Source organism: Notolepis coatsorum (assembly GCF_963971535.1).
Source record: "Notolepis coatsorum genome assembly, chromosome: 17".
NCBI lineage: Eukaryota > Metazoa > Chordata > Actinopteri > Aulopiformes > Paralepididae > Notolepis > Notolepis coatsorum.
The window spans coordinates 104,451,139-104,475,317 of record NC_140181.1 but is presented as its reverse complement, the minus strand read 5'-3'; the positions used below and the strand labels follow the sequence as shown (position 1 = coordinate 104,475,317).

At 46.5% G+C, this 24,179-nt stretch overlaps 1 protein-coding gene across 1 annotated transcript in view; it reads right to left on the bottom strand.

Moving 5' to 3' along the window:
* The window catches only part of cacna1fa (calcium channel, voltage-dependent, L type, alpha 1F subunit a), a gene marked incomplete at its 3' end in the record, with an annotated part of 242,326 nt that overhangs the window by 12,266 nt on the left and 205,881 nt on the right, over positions 1-24,179 (bottom strand). The window contains 7 exon segments of the mRNA XM_084333608.1: positions 1,696-2,001; positions 9,512-9,636; positions 11,167-11,268; positions 11,553-11,655; positions 14,727-14,823; positions 16,587-16,714; positions 18,280-18,439. Of these exon segments, the coding sequence (XP_084189734.1) occupies positions 1,696-2,001; positions 9,512-9,636; positions 11,167-11,268; positions 11,553-11,655; positions 14,727-14,823; positions 16,587-16,714; positions 18,280-18,439 (1,021 nt within the window).

Here is a 24,179-nt window from a genome sequence, read left to right as displayed (position 1 = left end):
ACAGAGCCCTGGAGACTAGCTGTAGGGGACCAGTACGGGTCGGGACAGAGCCCTGGAGACTAGCTGTAGGGGACCAGTACGGGTCGGGACAGAGCCCTGGAGACTAGCTGTAGGGGACCACTGGCAGGAGATGCACTCTCCCTCTCGTCAGAGGACAAGGCTGTTCCAGGTTAGTCTATGCCTCCAGTAAGCCATGGCTGCCGCACATTAATAACGCATCTTCACTCGCCTCAGTCAGTGTAATAATTTTTTTTTTTTTAAATGTTACCGCCTAAGACACATCCCCACGTACGTACAATATGTAGGGCTGTACCGAATGTCATTTTTTAAAAAAAAATTTACATTCGAAGCTTCTATTGAAGTTTTCGAACGAAGCTTCAAATGCCTGTCGTCATATTTTATGACGTAGTCATAAAATAAAATATAATTTGAATAAAGTGATTAATCTGATTAAATGAGTCTTCTTTTTATTAAATCAACTTTCTTTAATGAATATAACTCGTCAGGTTCGTCAACATAAATAATCCAATAAGGGCACGGTTGGTACGAAAGTGATGGTGACGTCCTGATGGAGCGCCAAAGGGAATGCAGATAGGCTACTTAATAAGATTTTATGATAAATGTTTTATTTGAATTTTTATGACGAGTCCTATACTATAATAGTATAATACTATACTATTAGTGTAGCCTAATCTTTATCTGCAACTGTGAAGAAAAACTCCATTGGTTTAAACAGAATGAATAGACATTATATACTAATATAATATACTAATAAACTAACCTACACTGTAGCACTCAACACTTTGATGAACATTGTTACTCAGCTGATAGAGTTGTGCCCTTCCTGCTGACTTGTCGTACAGAACTTGTAAGTCGCTTTGGATAATAGCATCAGCTAAATGACTAAATGTAAAATGTAAATGTAAATGTAGACACATAAAAATAAAGAAATAAAAAAAAATAAAGAAATAAAACATATTCGAATGTTGATTTAGAATTCGAACGTCAACGCTATGAATGAAGCTTCGAAGCTTCGAACTATTCGGTACTGCAGCCCTAACATGTGTGTAACCGACCCAACAGACAGAACTATTCGGTACTGTCTGCAGCCCTAACATGTGTGTAACCGACACAACAGACAGAACTATTCGGTACTGCAGCCCTAACATGTGTGTAACCGACACAACAGACAGAACTATTCGGTACTGCAGCCCTAACATGTGTGTAACCGACACAACAGACAGAACTATTCGGTACTGCAGCCCTAACATGTGTGTAACCGACACAACAGACAGAACTATTCGGTACTGCAGCCCTAACATGTGTGTAACCGACACAACAGACAGAACTATTCGGTACTGCAGCCCTAACATGTGTGTAACCGACACAACAGACAGAACTATTCGGTACTGCAGCCCTAACATGTGTGTAACCGACACAACAGACAGAACTATTCGGTACCGCAGCCCTAACATGTGTGTAACCGACACAACAGACAGAACTATTCGGTACTGCAGCCCTAACATGTGTGTAACCGACACAACAGACAGAACTATTCGGTACTGCAGCCCTAACATGTGTGTAACCGACACAACAGACAGAACTATTCGGTACTGCAGCCCTAACATGTGTGTAACCGACACAACAGACAGACACCCACCTGGCGGCGGGGGGGAGGGGGGCTTCAGACGTCACCGGCTGCTCCGTCACCACGGCCTCCAGGACACAGTCCGGCCTCTGGTGCTCGGCGAGACCCGTCACCTGCTCCGTGATCACGCCGTCCCGCGGCTCGGCCTCCAGGAACACGTCGACCAGCTCCTCCGGCGGGTCCGCAGGGGGCACGGGGGTGCCGCCGGCAGGGGTGTTGTTCGCGGAGGTTCCTCCGGGGTCGCTGTCGAAGAGCTCGTCCCTCTCTCCGTCGGTCATCTCCTCGTCCTCTGCGTCGCAGGCCATGGCCATGCGCATCTCCGGAGCCAAGTCCTGCAGCGTCCGCAGGCCTTGCTGAGCGCGCACACACACACACACACACACACACACACACACACACACACACACACACACACACACACACACACACACACACACACACACACACACACACACACACACACACACACACACACACACACACACACACACACACACACACACACACACACACACACACACACACACACACACACACACACACACACACACACACACACACACACACACACACACACACACACACACACACACACACACACACACACACACACACACACACACACACACACACACACACACACACACACACACACACACACACACACACACACACACACACACACACACACACACACACACACACACACACACACACACACACACACACACACACACACACACACACACACACACACACACACACACACACACACACACACACACACACACACACACACACACACACACACACACACACACACACACACACACACACACACACACACACACACACACACACACACACACACACACACACACACACACACACACACACACACACACACACACACACACACACACACACACACACACACACACACACACACACACACACACACACACACACACACACACACACACACACACACACACACACACACACACACACACACACACACACACACACACACACACACACACACACACACACACACACACACACACACACACACACACACACACACACACACACACACACACACACACACACACACACACACACACACACACACACACACACACACACACACACACAAGCACCCGTACACACAGTTAGTTCAAATGATGTGGAAACACTCCGTCATTAACCCTTTCACTACCACACTACCAAAGGGTTAACCCCTTTCACTACCACACTACAGAAGGTTAACCCTTTCACTACCACACTACAGAAGGTTAACCCTTTCACTACCACACTACAGAAGGTTAAGCCTTTCACTTCCATACTACAGAAGGTTAACCCTTTCACTACCACACTACAGAAGGTTAACCCTTTCACTACCACACTACAGAGGGTTAACCCTTTCACTACCACACTACAGAAGGTTAAGCCTTTACCACACTACAGAAGGTTAAGCCTTTCACTTCCATACTACAGAAGGTTAACCCTTTCACTACCACACTACAGAAGGTTAACCCTTTCACTACCACACTACAGAGGGTTAACCGTCTGTAGTGTGGTAGCGAAAGGGTTCACATTCTGCAGTGTGGTAGTGAAAGGGTTAACCGTCTGTAGTGTGGTAGCGAAAGGGTTCACATTCTGCAGTGTGGTAGTGAAAGGGTTAACCTTCTGTAGTGTGGTAGTGAAAGGGTTCACATTCTGCAGTGTGGTAGTGAAAGGGTTAACCGTCTGTAGTGTGGTAGCGAAAGGGTTCACATTCTGCAGTGTGGTAGTGAAAGGGTTAACCGTCTGTAGTGTGGTAGCGAAAGGGTTCACATTCTGCAGTGTGGTAGTGAAAGGGTTAACCGTCTGTAGTGTGGTAGTGAAAGGGTTCACATTCTGCAGTGTGGTAGTGAAAGGGTTAAGGTCCCGGCCGGGCTGACCAGCACCCAGAGCCTTCTAGTGGCTTCCCTCCTAAAGCCCAGGGCCCTCATGTATCAACCTGACGTACGCACAGATATGTGCTTAAGCCGTGAGTACGACCATTCCTAAGCAAAGTGTGGGATTTATCTATTTGAACTTGTGCTTGACTTTGTGCGTATATCAGCGTTTCCGTTAGCCGGTAATTACCGGTATTTGACCGGCAAAATCTGTTGAAGTCCGACATATTTAATCTCTCCGGTCTTAATGTCCGGTGAAAATAATTCCCTGAGTCGAAGCACAATTTGATTATTTGAATTGTATTAAAATAGGCTAAAATTAAATAGCCTATGCGATGAACGAAACAATCATTACATTTGTTTCATCGTTGCTTCACCAAGCAGGTATAATAATGTCGTCAGCGAGAGCTTAGTGCTGGGTTTTGCGAGTGCATGTGTAGCTGCAGAGCCGGAGCAGCAGCGGCCATTACAGCGGCCATTGCAGTACTCCAATTCAGCCATTGGCAATTCAATGTTGGGTGGGGGGCGCTGCTGTGCGGTCCCCAGATAGAGCCAGAAAAGAGCCAATAACAGCTGAATCTGCTGCTCTGCATCGACATACTCTCGCAAATAAGTCGTTGGGAGGTGGAGAGAGAGAGAGTCGCCACGCAAACCCACGATAATGTTGCCGTCTCTCTCTGCCAAATTTCTCAGTTCTTCGCTTGATATAATTAATACAAATGTCCAATATAACGGAATTCGTTAGCTCATAAAAATGTGATTATAACAGACTGCTGTTTATTATTGTCGGGCGACTGCCCACAGACACCTATTTGATTTAAAGTCGGCAGCAGCATGGAGTCTCGGGACTTATTTTATTTGGAATATAATGGCTTTATACGCAAAAGTAGCCTAGTTTTAAGTCAAAATATTATAAATCTACATGCCTTGATGATGTCATTCTTTTGTTTTGTTGTCATTCTTTTGCCTATCAATTGTTTTTAAGCTCAATAAACTCTGACCGGAATTTCTCTCATTTGACCGGTAGATTGAAATCTACCGGACACTGAGGCCGGCAACAATTTTTTCTAACGGAAACCCTGGTGTATATTTAAGCACAGGTCTGACCATGCGTAGTTGGCGCCCGGTGGTAGAATATTTTTACTGACTGCGCTCCGCGTAACTCAACCCGTTATTATTTTGCGCATATATTGCAGAAATACGGGAACGTTTGGATTATATTTAAAAGGCTTTGCCATTGTTAAACGTAATGAGTGGAACCCCGAAGCTGTAAGCAGAATACAAGTCATATGAACACCCACGATATAAACGCATTGCAACGAGAACAGACAGAGGTTATTTGTTGAGTGTATGTGTATACAAAACCCTTGCAATAAATGTGTCTTAAATGAATGAAAAGCATACATGCTCTGGACACAGAGCATATATCGTGTGGGTGATATCATGACTTGTATTCTGTGTCAAAGCCTAAATCAAAACGTCCCCGTATTTCTGCAATCTATGCGCAAAATAATAACGAGTTGAGTTCTAACAAAGAACGTATTACATGCTGGTAGGCTGATAGAGTAAACTATGATATGAATATGAATATGATATGATATAAAGGTATACTGGTCCGTCCACGAGGATATCGAGGACTCGAGTTGGGGGACCCTGATGTAAACAAGACAAAAGTCTTTCTCTGGTCTGCATCCCCTTAACAATTGTGTGTATTGAGCCGTACTGTATTGTACCCATTCTGCAATCTGTTAAATAAAGTTTTCATTCATTCAGCCATTAAATGCAATTTGAGAATATAGGCTAAAGCGACGTGTCATGTTTCCAAATAAGATTGGCCACAACGGAATGCTTTCTACTTCAATTTGTTGATTAGAATAGATTACCTCGCTCCGTTGAAACTTCACTGAGCTCAGCACACAGACATGATAATAATAATAACAACAACAATAATAATAGCTTCATTTTACATAGCGCCTTTCAAGAGACCCATGCAAGGTCGCTTTACATAGATGGGGGGGGGGGGGGAATAACAAAGTAATAAAGATAGTGGACAGACTATGTAAATATGATGATGGGATTCAAGTTCGCGTTTTTATTGATCATAGGCATGCTGTCATAATCAAACATTCTAGAACATTTGTCGTCACAGATCATGTCATAATAGAACATAGGCTACATGGCATGGTCCATCATGAGAATATTGTGTAGACTGTTATTACTGTACCACCCATTGTGACAACAGCCTTGTGAGCTCCCGCACACAAACATGATGGAATTCAGTTTGTATTGATCACATAGGCAGGCTACATCATACATGGCAGTGAGATTCATTGTTCTTGTATATGCTCTCGTATTATTGTTTATATAGGCTACCCAATACTGACATCAAAATAGATTGTATGCCTCTAGAAATCAGATGCAGCAGGTAGAAAAATAGAAAATTTGGAATAAAATTGAGGAGAACTTTAATCCCTGGGTATTAATCAAACAAAACGGAAAAAGGCAGTCATATTCCAGCACGGTCTTTATTAGTGTTTGCGCTGCCCAGGCAGCAATGGTTAATAGATATCATATCCGACAACACCGTACGTGTACACGTCTGTCAGTGTGAGGTTTTGGTCCGCTCCCTGCCACACGCTCCGTTCCTTTAAGGTACTATGTGATTAATGCATTCCCCGCCACGCGCTCCGTTCCTTTAAGGTGCCGTGTTTGATTGGTGCTTTCCCCGCCACACGCTTTTGGAGCAAGTATCAATCTCATCCCGCAGCTGTCACAGCTTGTAATTAGCGCCCCTGAAGGCTTTATATGCTCAGACCCCCTTACTATCGATGTTGGGTCGTTTTGAATTACACCTGCATATCCCTGCCTTCCCCGTCGCTGTTGCTGTCTTTTTGCTCTCCAGGATCTTTTGTGGAGAACTGCTGTGGAGAACCTGGTTCCCCGTTCGGAGCTACGCCTCGTAATCTGCCCGCTTCTCGCGTTGCGCTCTGGTGAGTTTTTGGAAACTGTCTTTTGGATTATCAGTTTTTTTGTGTGTTTGGTGAACACCGAAGATATCCCGTTTTTGTTTGTACTGGACTCACCAATTTTTGTGTTAGATACCGTATTGTTTTTTCTCTGGACTCTGCTAACTTGTGTGTGGTACACCGAAGATCAAGTCACTTGGATTTATACTGGATCAGTCACCTCTCTGCCTCTGTGTGTGCGCTGGGCTAACTCTGATTTCTCTCTCTCTCCGTTTCCACCGGGAGTGAAAGCTGGGAGGATCTGCAGAGCCGCTTCAACGTCACTAGCCAATTCCTCACCACTACCTACTGGGAGTATCTGCAGAGCCGCAACAATCTTCACATGCCAGATTCCCCGTTTGTTCGATTGCTGTACTTCATTCCATCTTGTGACTCTGTAAATAAATACGCCCTTGCTTTGGCTAACTCTGAACTTCCTCTCTGTGCCGTTGCGTTTGAGGTCGGTTACAAACCCTAACAGTCAGCCTGTCTCATAACACGCTTCCCTCGGTTTAGTCCATTTTTCCACATTTCATGGGGGTGTTCCATTACCGTATATGGTTAATCGGGGCGGTTTTGGTATGCAAATACGTGAAAGTGTGCACGAGCCTCGGCGTAGGACCAAGGTGATAGTTATCATGACAGGTGTGCGTAGGACCTGTGTACGCACGTGTGATAAATCCCGTATTTTTTTGTGCATGCACACATTCTAAAATCTGTGCTTACGTGTGGAAATAGAACATTTTCTGAGGAAAATTGATAAATGAGGGCCCTAAGTTATCCTGATCCATATAGTGGTCAGTGGGACCTTCCTCCTCCAAAGGTTCAATATGAGGGCAGTCCTATGTAACCAGGCAGCGTGTAGTCTTTAAAAAAAAAAAAAATTGCATTTTTACAGCTTTTTTTTATTGGCCACGCAGGACCGACAGAGGAGAGGGCGAACGGGAGGAGAGGTGGGGAGGACATGCGACAAATAACGACGGGAGCTGGGATCGAAACCGGGTCGGCCGCGTAGGTGCGCGAGGCACTATGGTATGCGCCACGAGGGCGCCCCAGCGTGTAGTCTTTTAATAACACAGTTGCATTTCCGCATTCGGGTTCCGCGATCTGATTGGCCACGCGTTTAGTTCAGTTAGCTGGATAAACTAGCCACGCCCTCGCAAAGAAATGCCAGCTCGCTTCCTGATTTTTTTTTTTTTATCTCCTTTTCTCCCATTTCTATTTTTCTCCCATCCCAATTTTCGTATCGTCCAATTCTCCCCTCCCCTGTCTCGAACGCTGTTAGGCCATGCCTCCCACAAGCCGGCTGCAATGTGGACTAAGCCTTACATCACGTGTCCCCTCCGGTACTTGAGGAAGCAGCAGTCGCATCTTTTCACCTGCACAGCGCGATCTCTCAGCGTCGGGGGTCTGCGTTTGGAGGGCACGCCGCCCCCGTCGCTTCCTGATTCTGCTGCGCAGGCGCACCAACCGACCTGTAGGAGTCGCTGTCCACAACGTCCGATCCCCACCCATCAGCTTCCCACCCCCTAATACTGCCAATTGTATTAGTATGAACGACCAGTCAAGCTGATAGCAATGCGGAGAGCTGGGCTCGAACCCAGCGTCTCCTGCATTGGCGGTGAGCGCCTTGCCCACTGCACCACCTAGCCGCCCTTTCCTGAAATAATTCTCAGTCTAGATCCCATTATACCATTCTGAATTATGTTTTTGTGCTTCGTTTTTCTAGAGGGGGCTTTTGAAATGTAAAATAATAGACCTAAAATGCTGATACTAAATTTACTTTGTCCTAAATAATGCACGTTATATATACGGCGCTCGCGAGGACAGGACAGGACAGTAAACACACAGACAGGACAGTAATCACAGACAGGACAGTCATCACAGACAGGACAGTAATCATACAGACAGGACAGTAATCACAGACAGGACAGTAATCACACAGACAGGACAGTAATCACAGACAGGACAGTAATCACACAGACAGGACAGTAATCACAGACAGGACAGTAAATCACACAGACAGGACAGTAATCACAGACAGGACAGTAAATCACACAGACAGGACAGTAATCACAGACAGGACAGTAATCACACAGACAGGACAGTAATCACAGACAGGACAGTAATCACACAGACAGGACAGTAATCACACAGACAGGACAGTAATCACAGACAGGACAGTAAATCACACAGACAGGACAGTAATCACAGACAGGACAGTAAATCACACAGACAGGACAGTAATCACAGACAGGACAGTAAATCACACAGACAGGACAGTAATCACAGACAGGACAGTAATCACACAGACAGGACAGTAATCACAGACAGGACAGTAATCACAGACAGGACAGTAAATCACACAGACAGGACAGTAATCACAGACAGGACAGTAATCACACAGACAGGACAGTAATCACAGACAGGACAGTAAATCACACAGACAGGACAGTAATCACAGACAGGACAGTAAATCACACAGACAGGACAGTAATCACAGACAGGACAGTAAATCACACAGACAGGACAGTAATCACAGACAGGACAGTAATCACAGACAGGACAGTAAATCACACAGACAGGACAGTAATCACACAGACAGGACAGTAAATCACACAGACAGGACAGTAATCACAGACAGGACAGTAAACACACAGACAGGACAGTAATCACAGACAGGACAGTAAATCACACAGACAGGACAGTAATCACATAGACAGGACAGTAAATCACACAGACAGGACAGTAAACACACAGACAGGACAGTAATCACAGACAGGACAGTAATCACAGACAGGACAGTAAATCACACAGACAGGACAGTAATCACAGACAGGACAGTAATCACAGACAGGACAGTAAATCACACAGACAGGACAGTAAATCACAGACAGGAAGTAAAGAAGAATCACCTGGAGAGAAGCCGCCCTGTCCTTCCTCTTGCCCTTCCTCTCCCTCTCCTTCCTCTTCCTGAACTTCTTGAAGTAGTCCTGGATCAGGAAGCTGGCGTAGACCTTCCCACACGTCACCTCGTCCCCTGGGGTTCAGAGAAGGAGACGTTTACTTACATTACATTTTTTATTGAGTTTTGTCTGTAAATGTAACATTTTTATAAAAACAATCACTGTAAACACATTTTATTTTACAATTAGCATAAAATAATTCTCATTCACATTCTCAAAGATCTCTCATTCTCACATCAAATCAATAACAAAATCAGCTTTTTTCCCATCTCAGGAACATTTCCATACTCCGGCCATCTCTCCCTGACTCTGTAGCAGAGACACTTATACACTCCTTCGTCACCTCCCATCTGGACTATGCAACCTCCGTTCCTGTAGGGCTACCCAGCAATGCCCTAAACAGGCTGCAGTATGTCCAGAATATGGTTCTTCTCACCCGCACCAAGCCCTGGCACCACATCACCCCCCACCTCATCCACCTCCACTGGCTTCCAGTCAAGTCCCGCATCAACTTTGTTCCTCTGATCTCCTTCCCCTTAGCTGCCCCCCCCCCCACACACACACACACACACACACTGTTAAAGGGGAACTCCAACATTTTGGGAAATTAGCTTATTTAACATCTTCCCTGGAGTTAGACAAGAAGATACATACCTTTTTTGTCTCTGTGCGTGCATTTTAGCTTTTGGAATAGACGCTCCGTTAGCATAGCTTAGCTTCATCACTGGAAGTGAGGCAGGACAGTAGCCTTACAGTGCCTTACAGTGTATTGCAAGGTCTGACATTGACCAAACTTGATATGCATGACCTTGGTGGGCTCTAGGTCAACTCCTGAAAAGGGGGTCAATGTCAGACTTTGCAATCAAAAGTTAGGGGGCTAATAACCCTTGCCATAATTTCAGTGCGCCCCCTAACTTTTGATTGCAAGGTCTGACATTGACCCCCTTTTCAGGAGTTGACCTAGAGCCCACCAAGGTCATGCATATCAAATTTGGTCAATGTCAGACCTTGCAATACACTGTAAGGCACTGTAAGGCTACTGTCCTGCCTCACTTCCAGTGATGAAGCTAAGCTATGCTAACGGAGCGTCTATTCCCAAAGCTAAAATGCACGCACAGAGACAAAAAATGTATGTATCTTCTTGTCTAACTCCAGGGAAGATGTTAAATAAGCTAATTTCCCAAAATGTTGGAGTTCCCCTTTAAGCGCCTTGGGTCTCCTGAAAAAGGCGCTATATAAATCCAATAAATTATTATTATTATTATTATTATTATTATTATTATTATTACTTGAACTTTAAAAGTAGATTTTAACTATTTGAACTCTAAAAGTGGATGTTAACAATTTGAACTCTAAAAGTGGATTTGAACTATTAACGTGTTTTTTTTGTTTAAGTTGGGGTGAGTTTTCTTGCTTATATCTCTTACCAGACTATATACAACAAACAAGCAGATGTTTGATCACATGTTTCCATATAATAGGAGCAAACTCGCAACAAGTACATACGGATATATTGTATTATGTTGTCATCTGCCGCCCAGCTATTTGCAAGCAAGCTGAGACAGAAGTGGCTATAGGTGAGGTGTTGTAGTTCCGTGGCCTACCTCTAGGGGGCGGAATGACCTCATCAATGAGCTTGGGCTTAGTGTGCTTCCAGAGCTTCTTAATGATCACCTTCAGCTCTTCATTCTGTTGGTCAACGGCGCCTGTGGATATAATCATAGAATACATAATAGAACACATAAGAATACATAATAGAATATATAAGAATACATAATAGAATAGATAATACATAAAAACACATTATGTTGAGCTATAGATTGTGGATGAATACACACAGAAAGGTACACCATACCAATGTGTGTGTGTGTGTGTGTGTGTGTGTGTGTGTGTGTGTGTGTGTGTGTGTGTGTGTGTGTATGTGTGTGTGTGTGTGTGTGTGTGTGTGTGTGTGTGTGTGTGTGTGTGTGTGTGTGTGTAGGGGGCTGACCTCCTGTCTTGATCTTCAGGGAGGTGCGCACCAGGGCGAACAGGGTGGCGTTGAAGGTCACTGTACCATCAGCGTGCAGCGGCACGTTCATAGCAACCAGTCTCTGACAAAACAAGAGGAAGAGGCTGAGTGAGAGGAGGAGGAGGAGGAGGAGGAGGAGGAGGAGGAGGAGGAGGATTGGCTGGGGGACAAGGACGACAGTCAGTTCAGATGTGGGAGAAGCTAAATACAACTGACTGGGCTTTTGAGGTGATGAAATCACTGCGACCAGGCATCAGTGGTTCGGCAAAAAATAATTCCGAGTATATATCTGCTTAGAAAACGAAAATGTCTAATAATTATAATTTCTTGTTCCACGTGGTAAATACACGGGTCACAACATGTTTACAGGAACGTCTTGGAGTTGTATTTGGAGTGTATTTCGTGACCGTTGGGAACTAGGCTACACTGGCACACCTACTTCCAGTGAATGACGCTAAGCTAGGCTAACGGTGCGGCTGTTCCCTAAGCCTAATGCACGCACAGAGAAGAACAGGGTATGTATCTGCTCGTCTAACTCCAGGGTAGATGGCAAATAAGCTAATTTCCCAAAAAGATTGTGTGTAAGAAAAAATATAAGAAAAATAATAAGAGTATTGGTGAATGAGGCCCAATGTGTCATATGGTTACTGTCCATTCAGTGCCTGTCTCTCCTAAAGATTTACATTTAGTCATTTAGCTAAACGCTTTTATCCAAAACTATTTACAACTTGTGTACAACAAGTCAGCAGGAAGGGTACAACTCTGGCAGCTAAGGGCAAGTGACATTATTCGTCAAACAGTGTTGAACTTGAGTGCTACAGCCTTGAGTGCATATAGTGTAGAGTAGACACAATTAGCATATAGTAGGTAGTAATATAGACACGGTAGATTCCTTAGTAGCAGAGTGCACACTAGTATACTAAGACAGTACGAAGGTTAGAAGTAAACAAACATCCATCTGAAGTACTGTGTATAAATCCACAGCGAGAAACTATACATGGAAGGTGTGGTTGAGCTTGACGGGGAAACTGCTAATTACTAACGTTGTCTCCTATAGTCAATCTACAGCTTCTCAATAATTAATTCCAGGTGGAGCATATGGCTGTTTCTGCATTCTGCACACTACACCTGTACTGGGATTATTATACTGTATTATATTATTATTATTATTATTATTATTATTATTATTATTATTATCATATTACGCCTTCCGATTTGCTGCTGCATCTGACTGGAACACATTACAAAATACCCTTAAACTCACTGCCCTCACATCGCTCACTGCTTTTAAACTAAATCTGCAACAAATCATAACCGACTGTTGCACCTGCTGACTGCCTCCCGATCACACGCATAGCCCTCAGTCTCTTCTCTCCGCCCCCTATAGGCCCCCTCACCTACCCCCCTCCTTCTCCCCCTTTCTTCTCTCTCTCTCCCTCTGGTTCTCACTCTCCCTTTCTCTTTTTCCCTCTCTCTCTTTCCTTCTCTCTCCCCTATTTATTGTTGTCCTTGTATACTATTGTATTGCTACTGTAATTTTGTATTTAATTTACTTGTATGCATGTACATAACCTTGTTTTTGTTACAGCCCCCCCAACCCCCCTTCCCTCAAAATGCATTTGCTTTTTAATCAGGCTGCTTTTGTATATAAGAATTTGTTCTTAATTGCTTGCCTGGGTAAATAAAGGTTAAATAGAATTATTTTAAATATTATATTATAACTACTGCCACTTTGCACACATTACACCCACAGTGTGGTTATTGTAAATTCGTATTGTATTAGTATTTTTAGCTATTTAGCGGAAGCTATTTCTGTTGCTTTAATTGTTGTTGTTCTATTTCATTGATGCTGCTACGAGGAGGAGCCAAGACAAAGGATCTGGACTTTCTACGCTGTACTGTATGAAAGATGTGACAATAAACCATTCTGATCTGATCTGATTACAGGACGTGAGAAGGGTCGAGTCTAAGGCTGCAGTTAGACTGACTGATGTTTTCATTTCGTTTTCAGATGAGTTTCGCTTTTCCAGGTCGCAACGTAGCGGTAGGCGAGTCACACTTTCGTTTTGTCACCTGAGCACAGTGATGTAGTACACTGCCAAAGCAGTAGGTGGCAGTAGGTGGCGAACATGAAGGCAATTTTCAACCAATCACAACTTGAATGTGCCAATACACTTCCTGCAAAGAAAATGTCAACAAGCCGCCATCTTTAAATGCCTATTTACCCAATGCAGCACTTATTTTTCAGCAAAAGTGTAATAAAAGTGCAATAAACAAAACGGATACATTCACTGTGTGTTCTGCCTCTCATTTGTTGATGAAACAAAACTAACATCAACACAAGTGACCACCAAGAGCGGATAGTTTAGTCTCAAAAAAGATCGGCGATGCTACATGCTAACGTGAATGGAATATGCCAGTATAACAGTATAGCATTGTGGCTAGCAGCTAACATTTAGCTCACGTTAACCAGCCAGCACCAAACTGATGATATCGGGAGCTATCAGTAGCTAGATAACATTAGAGACAACGCCTCGTGTATTAAACAAAAGTGAATAGATGACTGGGCCATTTTGTTTAATGCTTGTTAAGATTGAAAGAGGAGCTTGAGCTAACAGGGTCTGATAGCTAACGCTAGCTCACGTTAGCCAGCTGCTCATGCAATCGGTAATGCTAGCAGAATGAATGGATGTAAACTTTATTTAACATATCGCAGAATGGGTACAATACAATACGGCTCAATACAAACAATTGTTAAGGGAATGCAGACTGTTATAGTTTGGACTGGGGTCCTTGTAACAATAACTTGACAACACATGGTAGCTGCAGCTATAGCTCTGTTGTCACCGGACATTGGTGAGAGCACGCAGATGTGGGTATCTACTGCGCATGGGCGTTGAGCAACAACGGCTCCGCGCAGATTACACGACACGTTGTCTGCAAGGTTTTGGCGTTATTCCAAAACGGAAACACAATTTAGCGTTTTCAGTAGGGCCAAAATGTTTCCTGCCAAAACGGCATTTCTATCTAGTAGGGACAGCAAACGTATTCAAACGTATTCAAAAAACGACCACAAAAACACTAGTCTAACCATGGCCAAGACTTAAGTTTCAAAGGGTCTCCCTTTTGAAAGGTCTCTCTGGTGTGACTTACCTTGCAGGCCACACGATGAGGGCACATCTTTCCAAAGCCAAGTGGGGGCTGAATCCTGCGTAACATAGTTACTACATCTATGTGTTTTATACGGCCCCTGGAACAAGAGGACACATATCAGACGTACAGTATGTTACAGCCACAGCCAGGGCCTCTCTCTCTCCTGTCTGGCAGCAGCTCTCCACACCCTTATATGGGCAGCTTCCTGTCTCTGTCTACCTGGGTCAACCTACACACCTGAGACTCATCAGGTCATCACCGAGCCTGGATATGAGGCCTGTGCTCCTGCCACTCCCGGTCTGAGTGTTGCTTCACCTACCGTGGTACTAGGACTCTAAACCTGTATGCTTCCTCTGTCATTGAACCTGCCCCTGTTATTCTTTTTTTTTTTGATATTTTCCCCCCTCCTTTTTCCTCAGATTTTTCTCCCATCCCAATGTTAGTTGTTATGCCAATTCCCAATCCCCTTCCTGGTCGCTGCGCACTTACCCCCCACAGTCGGTCTGGGTGAGTGGAGGCTATCACGTGCTTCCTCCGACACACGTCTAGCCAATCAACCGCTTCTTTTCACCTGGCAGCGCGGACTCTCACTGAGAGCGTGTAACGTGTGGAAGGATCACACTACCGCCCTTAGATCCTATCCGCGCTTAGCAGGCGCCCCGACCGAACTGTAGGAGTCGCTGTTTACAACGACCCGGACCCACCCCGCCAGCTTTCCCACCCTCTAATACTGCCAATTGTATTAGTGTGAACGGCCAGCCAAGCTGGTGACACGCCGGGAGCTGGATTCGAACAGGCGAATCCAGCGTCTCCGGCGTTGGTGACAAACGCAATCTCCGCTATGCCACCTGACCGCCCTGAACCTGCCCCTGTTCTAACTTCTCTCTCTCTGTGTGTAGGATCACACAACCCCCGGACTACTCCCCACCCGTGGACGTCTCCAGCCTGGACGCTGCCTGGTGTCAGAAAGACTCAGAAGAAGCTTCTATCCCCAGGCCATCAGGCTGCTCAATGAACAATGAACACTACACAACAACCATCAAACGCACATAGCACACACATCCACACGCACACACTCACTTTAAACAAACACACTGTAGCACCCACTCCCCACACTTTATAGCACACACTCACTTTAAACAAACACACTGTAGCACCCACTCCCCACACTTTATATTTATTGATGAAGGATTGCACTACAACTCGTACACCTTACTGTAAATTGTACCTAAATTGTACCTCATCCCATTTCTGCTTTGCACTATATAGTATTGTACATTAGTACACTGCATAGTATTGTATATTATATGGTAACTCAGTTACGTCTATTCTGCATCGAACATTGTACATATGTCTATACTGAACACTGTGACCTCATTTTCTACTTCTAATTTACATGCTATACTATGTTATTTGATACTATCTTGTCTAGCACAGTCTCTGGAGCGTAACAGTAAGAAGCATTTTGTATGAAAGTATTGTGTACCACTGTATGACAACTATTAAAGAAACTTGAAACTTGAACTTGTCACATGGAGTGACCTTCCTAACCCCCTTGTTGTACATTCAGTATTTCCAACCTTGTCAATGCCTGGTACCTATTAAACACCCTAAACCGCCTCATTCTCCTGTACCTTGTGTTCTGCTCTTGGGTTCAAACCTAGACGCCACCCTAACAATGTACACTACCAACTATGACCCCTGTTCAGCAACAGGTAGAAGGACTACTATTTAACCTTTAACACACACACACACACACACACACCTGGGACTCAGCTTATGCGGAATATGGAATATAGAAAAGCTGGAAGAAGAAGAGGAAAGGGAGAGAGAGAGAGAGAGAGAGAGATGAAGCCTTACGTTGCTTCAGGGTCGTAGTCGGACCACACTCTCTTGAACTCGTCCAGGTGGTGGGTGCCCAGTACAGTCCAGTCTCTGGTCAGGTACTCAAAGTTATCCATGATGACGGCAATGAACAGGTTAATGATCTATAGGCAGGAAGACAGACAATATATATCTTTCACACCACCAGCGTCGGGGAGTAATGGGATTCATGTTAATGGGATAATAATAATAACGTGCTATGGTTAGGCTTATTATCTGTAGGGAAGCGTGCGTGTCGGGACTGAGTGACAGCGCCACGCGACCACCGGGGGGAGCTATCAGGCTGAGGCACTCGTTCAGAAGCAGTCCTCACAACACTGGTTATAGGCACATGGTTAATCTTATCACATTATCCGTAGCCGATATTGAAAATTACTTTAGCTAAAACGAGAGATAAAAAAAAAAGGGCGAGCATAAAGAAAGAACCCCTGGAGGGGGAAATGTTTTCAAACTGGTTGAACTACGAGTCCAGGACTCTGAACTGCGCTGTCACTAGGTAGTATAGGTACCCATGTACATGTCGAAATACTTCCCAAAGGTCAGTGAATACCACGACCACAACACCAGAGGGACCTCCACAAATCATGTTAAACCCAGATTCGGCTCAAACAAGGGACTAAACACGTTTAGCAATTATGCCACATCAATGTGGAACGCCCTACCTAAAGCTGTAAAAAAATGTGAATCCCTACCCACCTTCAAAACCGCTCTCAAAGAGCACCTACGGGAGGCTGAAATTCGAAACTGGCCCCCGTAAATGTCCGAACACCCTCCCACCCACACACCCTCCCACCCACCCACCCCCTCTTAATGTACAGTTTCCTCCCCCTCGTATGTATATATTTTATGTTAGGATCTCTGTTTAACAGTACTGTATATTTGCATATCTGGTATGTCACAAATGTAACAGTACTGTATAAATGTCATGATATATATCTGTATATCTGTATGTTGTGTATGTCATAAATGTCATTATGAATTGAAAATGGGGGACCCTGATGTAAACAAGACGAAAGTCTTTCTCTGGTCTGCATCGACCTTAACAATTGTGTGTATTGAGCCGTACTGTATTGTACCCATTCTGCAATCTGTTAATAAAGTTTTCAATCAATCAAAACTAGTGTTGTAGTACTCGAGTCCCAGGACTCTGAACTGTGCTGTCACCAGTGTAGTACTCAGGGTTCCCACAGACCTTGCGAAATGAAATTCAAGGACTTCCAAGTACTTTTCCAAGCACTATTTTTCATTTTAAAAGGGCATTTAAAAGGATACAATTCACTTTCAAAATGCTGTTTTTTTTTATCAGATCCAATATTTATGGCTTAAAACCAATATCCGACAATTAGTTACACTTAAGATAAAAAAAATTATATTTCTGGATTCAGAACTATTTTATCATGGATGAACAAAACTTAATGCGAATGGTTGATTTGAATTTCAAAGACTTTTTAAGCACCTTGTTTAAGAAATAGGCTGTTTTCAAGGAATTCCAGGCCTTGACTTTTTTTTGTAAAAAAATCAAGCACTTTAAGCACTTCAAGCACTTTAAGGACCTTGTGCAAACCCTGTGAATACAAAAAGAATAGTACGAGTCTGTACGAGTATTCATACTCATACAATGGCCAGAGCCCACAGTTAAACTGAAACACTTGGAACCCTCTCTTCTCACCAGGTAAGCACACAGCATGAAGAAGCTGATGAAGTAGATGTAGGCCAGGTTGCTGCCGCAGGTGAACTCCTCTCCGGGCTCCGCGTCGGACTCCGGATCGCACCGTCTCCCTGGCAGCGCTGCCAGCATGATCTCCTGCCACTGCTCCCCTGTGGCACACCTGGAGGAGAGAGCCAGCAGGCGTTAGCACACACCTGGAGAAGAGAGCCAGCAGGCGTTAGCACACACCTGGAGGAGAGAGCCAGCAGGCGTTAGCACACACCTGGAGGAGAGAGCCAGCAGGCGTTAGCACACACCTGGAGGAGAGAGCCAGCAGGCGTTAGCTTAGCACACACCTGGAGGAGAGAGCCAGCAGGCGTTAGCACACACCTGGAGGAGAGAGCCAGCAGGCGTTAGCACACCTGGAGGAGAGAGCCAGCAGGCGTTAGCACACACCTGGAGGAGAGAGCCAGCAGGCGTTAGCACACACCTGGAGGAGAGAGCCAGCAGGCGTTAGCTTAGCACACACCTGGAGGAGAGAGCCAGCAGGCGTTAGCACACACCTGGAGGAGAGAGCCAGCAGGCGTTAGCACACACCTGGAGGAGAGAGCCAGCAGGCGTTAGCTTAGCACACACCTGGAGGAGAGAGCCAGCAGGCGTTAGCACACACCTGGAGGAGAGAGCCAGCAGGCGTTAGCACACCTGGAGGAGAGAGCCAGCAGGCGTTAGCTTAGCACACACCTGGAGGAGAGAGCCAGCAGGCGTTAGCTTAGCACACACCTGGAGGAGAGAGCCAGCAGGCGTTAGCACACACCTGGAGGAGAGAGCCAGCAGGCGTTAGCACACACCTGGAGGTGTGAGGTTTTGGTCCGCTCCCTGCCACACGCTCCGTTCCTTTAAGGTACTATGTGATTAATGCATTCCCCGCCACGCGCTCCGTTCCTTTAAGGTGCCGTGTTTGATTGGTGCTTTCCCCGCCACACGCTTTTGGAGCAAGTATCAATCTCATCCCGCAGCTGTCACAGCTTGTAATTAGCGCCCCTGAAGGCTTTATATGCTCAGACCCCCTTACTATCGACGTTGGGTCGTTCTGAATTACACCTGCATATACCTGCTTTCCCCGTCGCTGTTGCTGTTTTTTTGCTCTCCAGGATCTTTTGTGGAGAACTGCTGTGGAGAACCTGGTTCCCCGTTCGGAGCTACGCCTCGTAATCTGCCCGCTTCTCGCGTTGCGCTCTGGTGAGTTTTTGGAAACTGTCTTTTGGATTATCAGTTTTTTGTGTGTTTGGTGAACACCGAAGAGATCCCGTTTTTGTTTGTACTGGACTCACCTAATTTTTGTGTTAGTTTAACACTGAAGATACCGTATTGTTTTTTCTCTGGACTCTGCTAACTTGTGTGTGGTACATCGAAGATCAAGTCACTTGGATTTATACTGGATCAGTCACCTCTCTGCCTCTGTGTGTGCGTTGGGCTAACTCTGATTTCTCTCTCTCTCCGTTTCCACCGGGAGTGAAAGCTGGGAGAATCTGCAGAGCCGCTTCAACGTCACTAGCCAATTCCTCACCACTACCTACTGGGAGTATCTGCAGAGCCGCAACATCTTCACATGCCAGATTCCCCGTTTGTTCGATTGCTGTACTTCATTCCATCTTGTGACTCTGTAAATAAATACGCCCTTGCTTTGGCTAACTCTGAACTTCCTCTCTGTGCCGTTGCGTTTGAGGTCGGTTACAAACCATAACAGGAGGAGAGAGCCAGCAGGCGTTAGCACACACCTGGAGGAGAGAGCCAGCAGGCGTTAGCACACACCTGGAGGAGAGAGCCAGCAGGCGTTAGCACACACCTGGAGGAGAGAGCCAGCAGGCGTTAGCACACACCTGGAGGAGAGAGCCAGCAGGCGTTAGCACACACCTGGAGGAGAGAGCCAGCAGGCATTAGCACACCTGGAGGAGAGAGCCAGCAGGCGTTAGCACACACCTGGAGGAGAGAGCCAGCAGGCATTAGCACACACCTGGAGGAGAGAGCCAGCAGGCGTTAGCACACACCTGGAGGAGAGAGTCAGCAGGCGTTAGCACACACCTGGAGGAGAGAGCCAGCAGGTGTTAGCACACACCTGGAGGAGAGAGCCAGCAGGCGTTAGCACACACCTGGAGGAGAGAGTCAGCAGGCGTTAGCACACACCTGGAGGAGAGAGCCAGCAGGTGTTAGCACACACCTGGAGGAGAGAGCCAGCAGGCGTTAGCACCAGGGGCGGGGCTAGGGGGTGGCTACTTGGGCTCAAGCCCCGAATGTATTCTGAAAAGCCCCGAATCTATTTATTATTTTTTTAATTTTTTTTTTTACAATTCATCATTGTTACATGAAAATATGTTTGCACCAGATTTAGCAGAGGCTAATTTCCATCTGTGGTCTATCCAGCTGCTAACTGTATTTGAGTGAGTTAAGTCTTGGTGTTATGGTAGACTCAGACCTAAGCTTTAAATCACAATCAACAAGTTGACAAAAACAAAATTCTTCCACCGTAGAAACATAGCTAAAGTACGGCCATTTATAAATCAAAAGGACGCTGAAAACCAGATCCATGCCTTTATCTCAAGCCAACTCGACTACTGTAATGCACTCCTTACCGGCCTCCCGAAAAAATACGATGATAACTATTTTATTGCAATGCACTATTGCATTATTTTATTCTATTTTACTAACTATTTTATTGCACTGCACTATTTTACTTTGTATCAGTGAATCATAGACGCCTGGCCATAAGAGCATTCGGAGCATCTCTGCTCTCCCACTATTGAACTTGGGGGAGCAAAGGTATGATCTTGCTCCACCACTTTTTGATTATATGAAAAATATGATATATCCCCCCCCAATATATAAATCTAACCATAACTACGTTATGGTTAACTGAGTTTTATAGTGAAAAGAGCAGCTTTATTGGTCAAGATTGAAGGCTCTATATTGCAGGAAATTGCACGTACAGGTTCATTAAATTAAAAAAAAATCTGCCGAAAAAAACAATAAATTAAAAATTAAAAACAATTAAATTAAAAAAAAAAAAAAAAAAAAATGAAAATAAAGGGCACCTATCTGGGCTAAGCCCCGGATCTCCTACAATCCTAAATCCGCCCCTGGTTAGCACACACCTGGAGGAGAGAGCCAGCAGGCGTTAGCACACACCTGGAGGAGAGAGCCAGCAGGCGTTAGCACACACCTGGAGGAGAGAGCCAGCAGGCGTTAGCACACACCTGGAGGAGAGAGCCAGCAGGCGTTAGCACACACCTGGAGGAGAGAGCCAGCAGGCGTTAGCACACACCTGGAGGAGAGAGCCAGCAGGCATTAGCACACACCTGGAGGAGAGAGCCAGCAGGCGTTAGCACACCTGGAGGAGAGAGCCAGCAGGCGTTAGCACACACCTGGAGGAGAGAGCCAGCAGGCGTTAGCACACACCTGGAGGAGAGAGCCAGCAGGCGTTAGCACACACCTGGAGGTGTGAGGTTTTGGTCCGCTCCCTGCCACACGCTCCGTTCCTTTAAGGTACTATGTGATTAATGCATTCCCCGCCACGCGCTCCGTTCCTTTAAGGTGCCGTGTTTGATTGGTGCTTTCCCCGCCACACGCTTTTGGAGCAAGTATCAATCTCATCCCGCAGCTGTCACAGCTTGTAATTAGCGCCCCTGAAGGCTTTATATGCTCAGACCCCCTTACTATCGACGTTGGGTCGTTCTGAATTACACCTGCATATACCTGCTTTCCCCGTCGCTGTTGCTGTTTTTTTGCTCTCCAGGATCTTTTGTGGAGAACTGCTGTGGAGAACCTGGTTCCCCGTTCGGAGCTACGCCTCGTAATCTGCCCGCTTCTCGCGTTGCGCTCTGGTGAGTTTTTGGAAACTGTCTTTTGGATTATCAGTTTTTTGTGTGTTTGGTGAACACCGAAGAGATCCCGTTTTTGTTTGTACTGGACTCACCTCATTTTTGTGTTAGTTTAACACTGAAGATACCGTATTGTTTTTTCTCTGGACTCTGCTAACTTGTGTGTGGTACATCGAAGATCAAGTCACTTGGATTTATACTGGATCTGTCACCTCTCTGCCTCTGTGTGTGCGTTGGGCTAACTCTGATTTCTCTCTCTCTCCGTTTCCACCGGGAGTGAAAGTTGGGAGAATCTGCAGAGCCGCTTCAACGTCACTAGCCAATTCCTCACCACTACCTACTGGGAGTATCTGCAGAGCCGCAACATCTTCACATGCCAGATTCCCCGTTTGTTCGATTGCTGTACTTCATTCCATCTTGTGACTCTGTAAATAAATACGCCCTTGCTTTGGCTAACTCTGAACTTCCTCTCTGTGCCGTTGCGTTTGAGGTCGGTTACAAACCATAACAGGAGGAGAGAGCCAGCAGGCGTTAGCACACACCTGGAGGAGAGAGCCAGCAGGCGTTAGCACACACCTGGAGGAGAGAGCCAGCAGGCGTTAGCACACACCTGGAGGAGAGAGCCAGCAGGCGTTAGCACACACCTGGAGGAGAGAGCCAGCAGGCGTTAGCACACACCTGGAGGAGAGAGCCAGCAGGCGTTAGCACACACCTGGAGGAGAGAGCCAGCAGGCGTTAGCACACACCTGGAGGAGAGAGCCAGCAGGCGTTAGCACACACCTGGAGGAGAGAGCCAGCAGGCGTTAGAGAGGCAGCAGGCGTTAGAGAGGCAGCAGCGCAGCAGGCGTTAGAGAGGCAGCAGGCGTTAGAGAGGCAGCAGGCGTTAGAGAGGCAGCAGCGCAGCAGGCGTTAGAGAGGCAGCAGGCGTTAGAGAGGCAGCAGGCGTTAGAGAGGCAGCAGGCGTTAGAGAGGCAGCAGGCGTTAGAGAGGCAGCAGAGAGGCAGCAGGCGTTAGAGAGGCAGCAGGCTTTAGAGAGGCAGCAGGCGTTAGAGAGGCAGCAGGCGTTAGAGAGGCAGCAGAGAGGCAGCAGGCGTTAGAGAGGCAGCAGGCGTTAGAGAGGCAGCAGGCGTTAGAGAGGCAGCAGGCGTTAGAGAGGCAGCAGAGAGGCAGCAGGCGTTAGAGAGGCAGCAGAGAGGCAGCAGGCGTTAGAGAGGCAGCAGGCGTTAGAGAGCCAGAAGGCGTTAGAGAGGCAGCAGGCGTTAGAGAGGCAGCAGGCGTTAGAGAGGCAGCAGGCGTTAGAGAGGCAGCAGGCGTTAGAGAGCCAGAAGGTGTTAGAGAGGCAGCAGGCGTTAGAGAGGCAGCAGGCGTTAGAGAGGCAGCAGGCGTTAGAGAGCCAGAAGGCGTTAGAGAGGCAGCAGGCGTTAGAGAGCCAGAAGGCGTTAGAGAGGCAGCAGGCGTTAGAGAGGCAGCAGGCGTTAGAGAGGCAGCAGGCGTTAGAGAGGCAGCAGGCGTTAGAGAGGCAGCAGGCGTTAGAGAGGCAGCAGGCGTTAGAGAGGCAGCAGAGAGGCAGCAGGCGTTAGAGAGGCAGCAGGCGTTAGAGAGGCAGCAGGCGTTAGAGAGGCAGCAGGCGTTAGAGAGGCAGCAGAGAGGCAGCAGGCGTTAGAGAGGCAGCAGGCGTTAGAGAGGCAGCAGGCGTTAGAGAGGCAGCAGAGAGGCAGCAGGCGTTAGAGAGGCAGCAGGCGTTAGAGAGGCAGCAGAGAGGCAGCAGGCATTAGAGAGGCAGCAGGCGTTAGAGAGGCAGCAGGCGTTAGAGAGGCAGCAGGCGTTAGAGAGGCAGCAGGCGTTAGAGAGGCAGCAGGCGTTAGAGAGGCAGCAGAGAGGCAGCAGGCTTTAGAGAGGCAGCAGGCGTTAGAGAGGCAGCAGGCGTTAGAGAGGCAGCAGGCGTTAGAGAGGCAGCAGGCGTTAGAGAGGCAGCAGGCGTTAGAGAGGCAGCAGGCGTTAGAGAGGCAGCAGAGAGGCAGCAGGCTTTAGAGAGGCAGCAGGCGT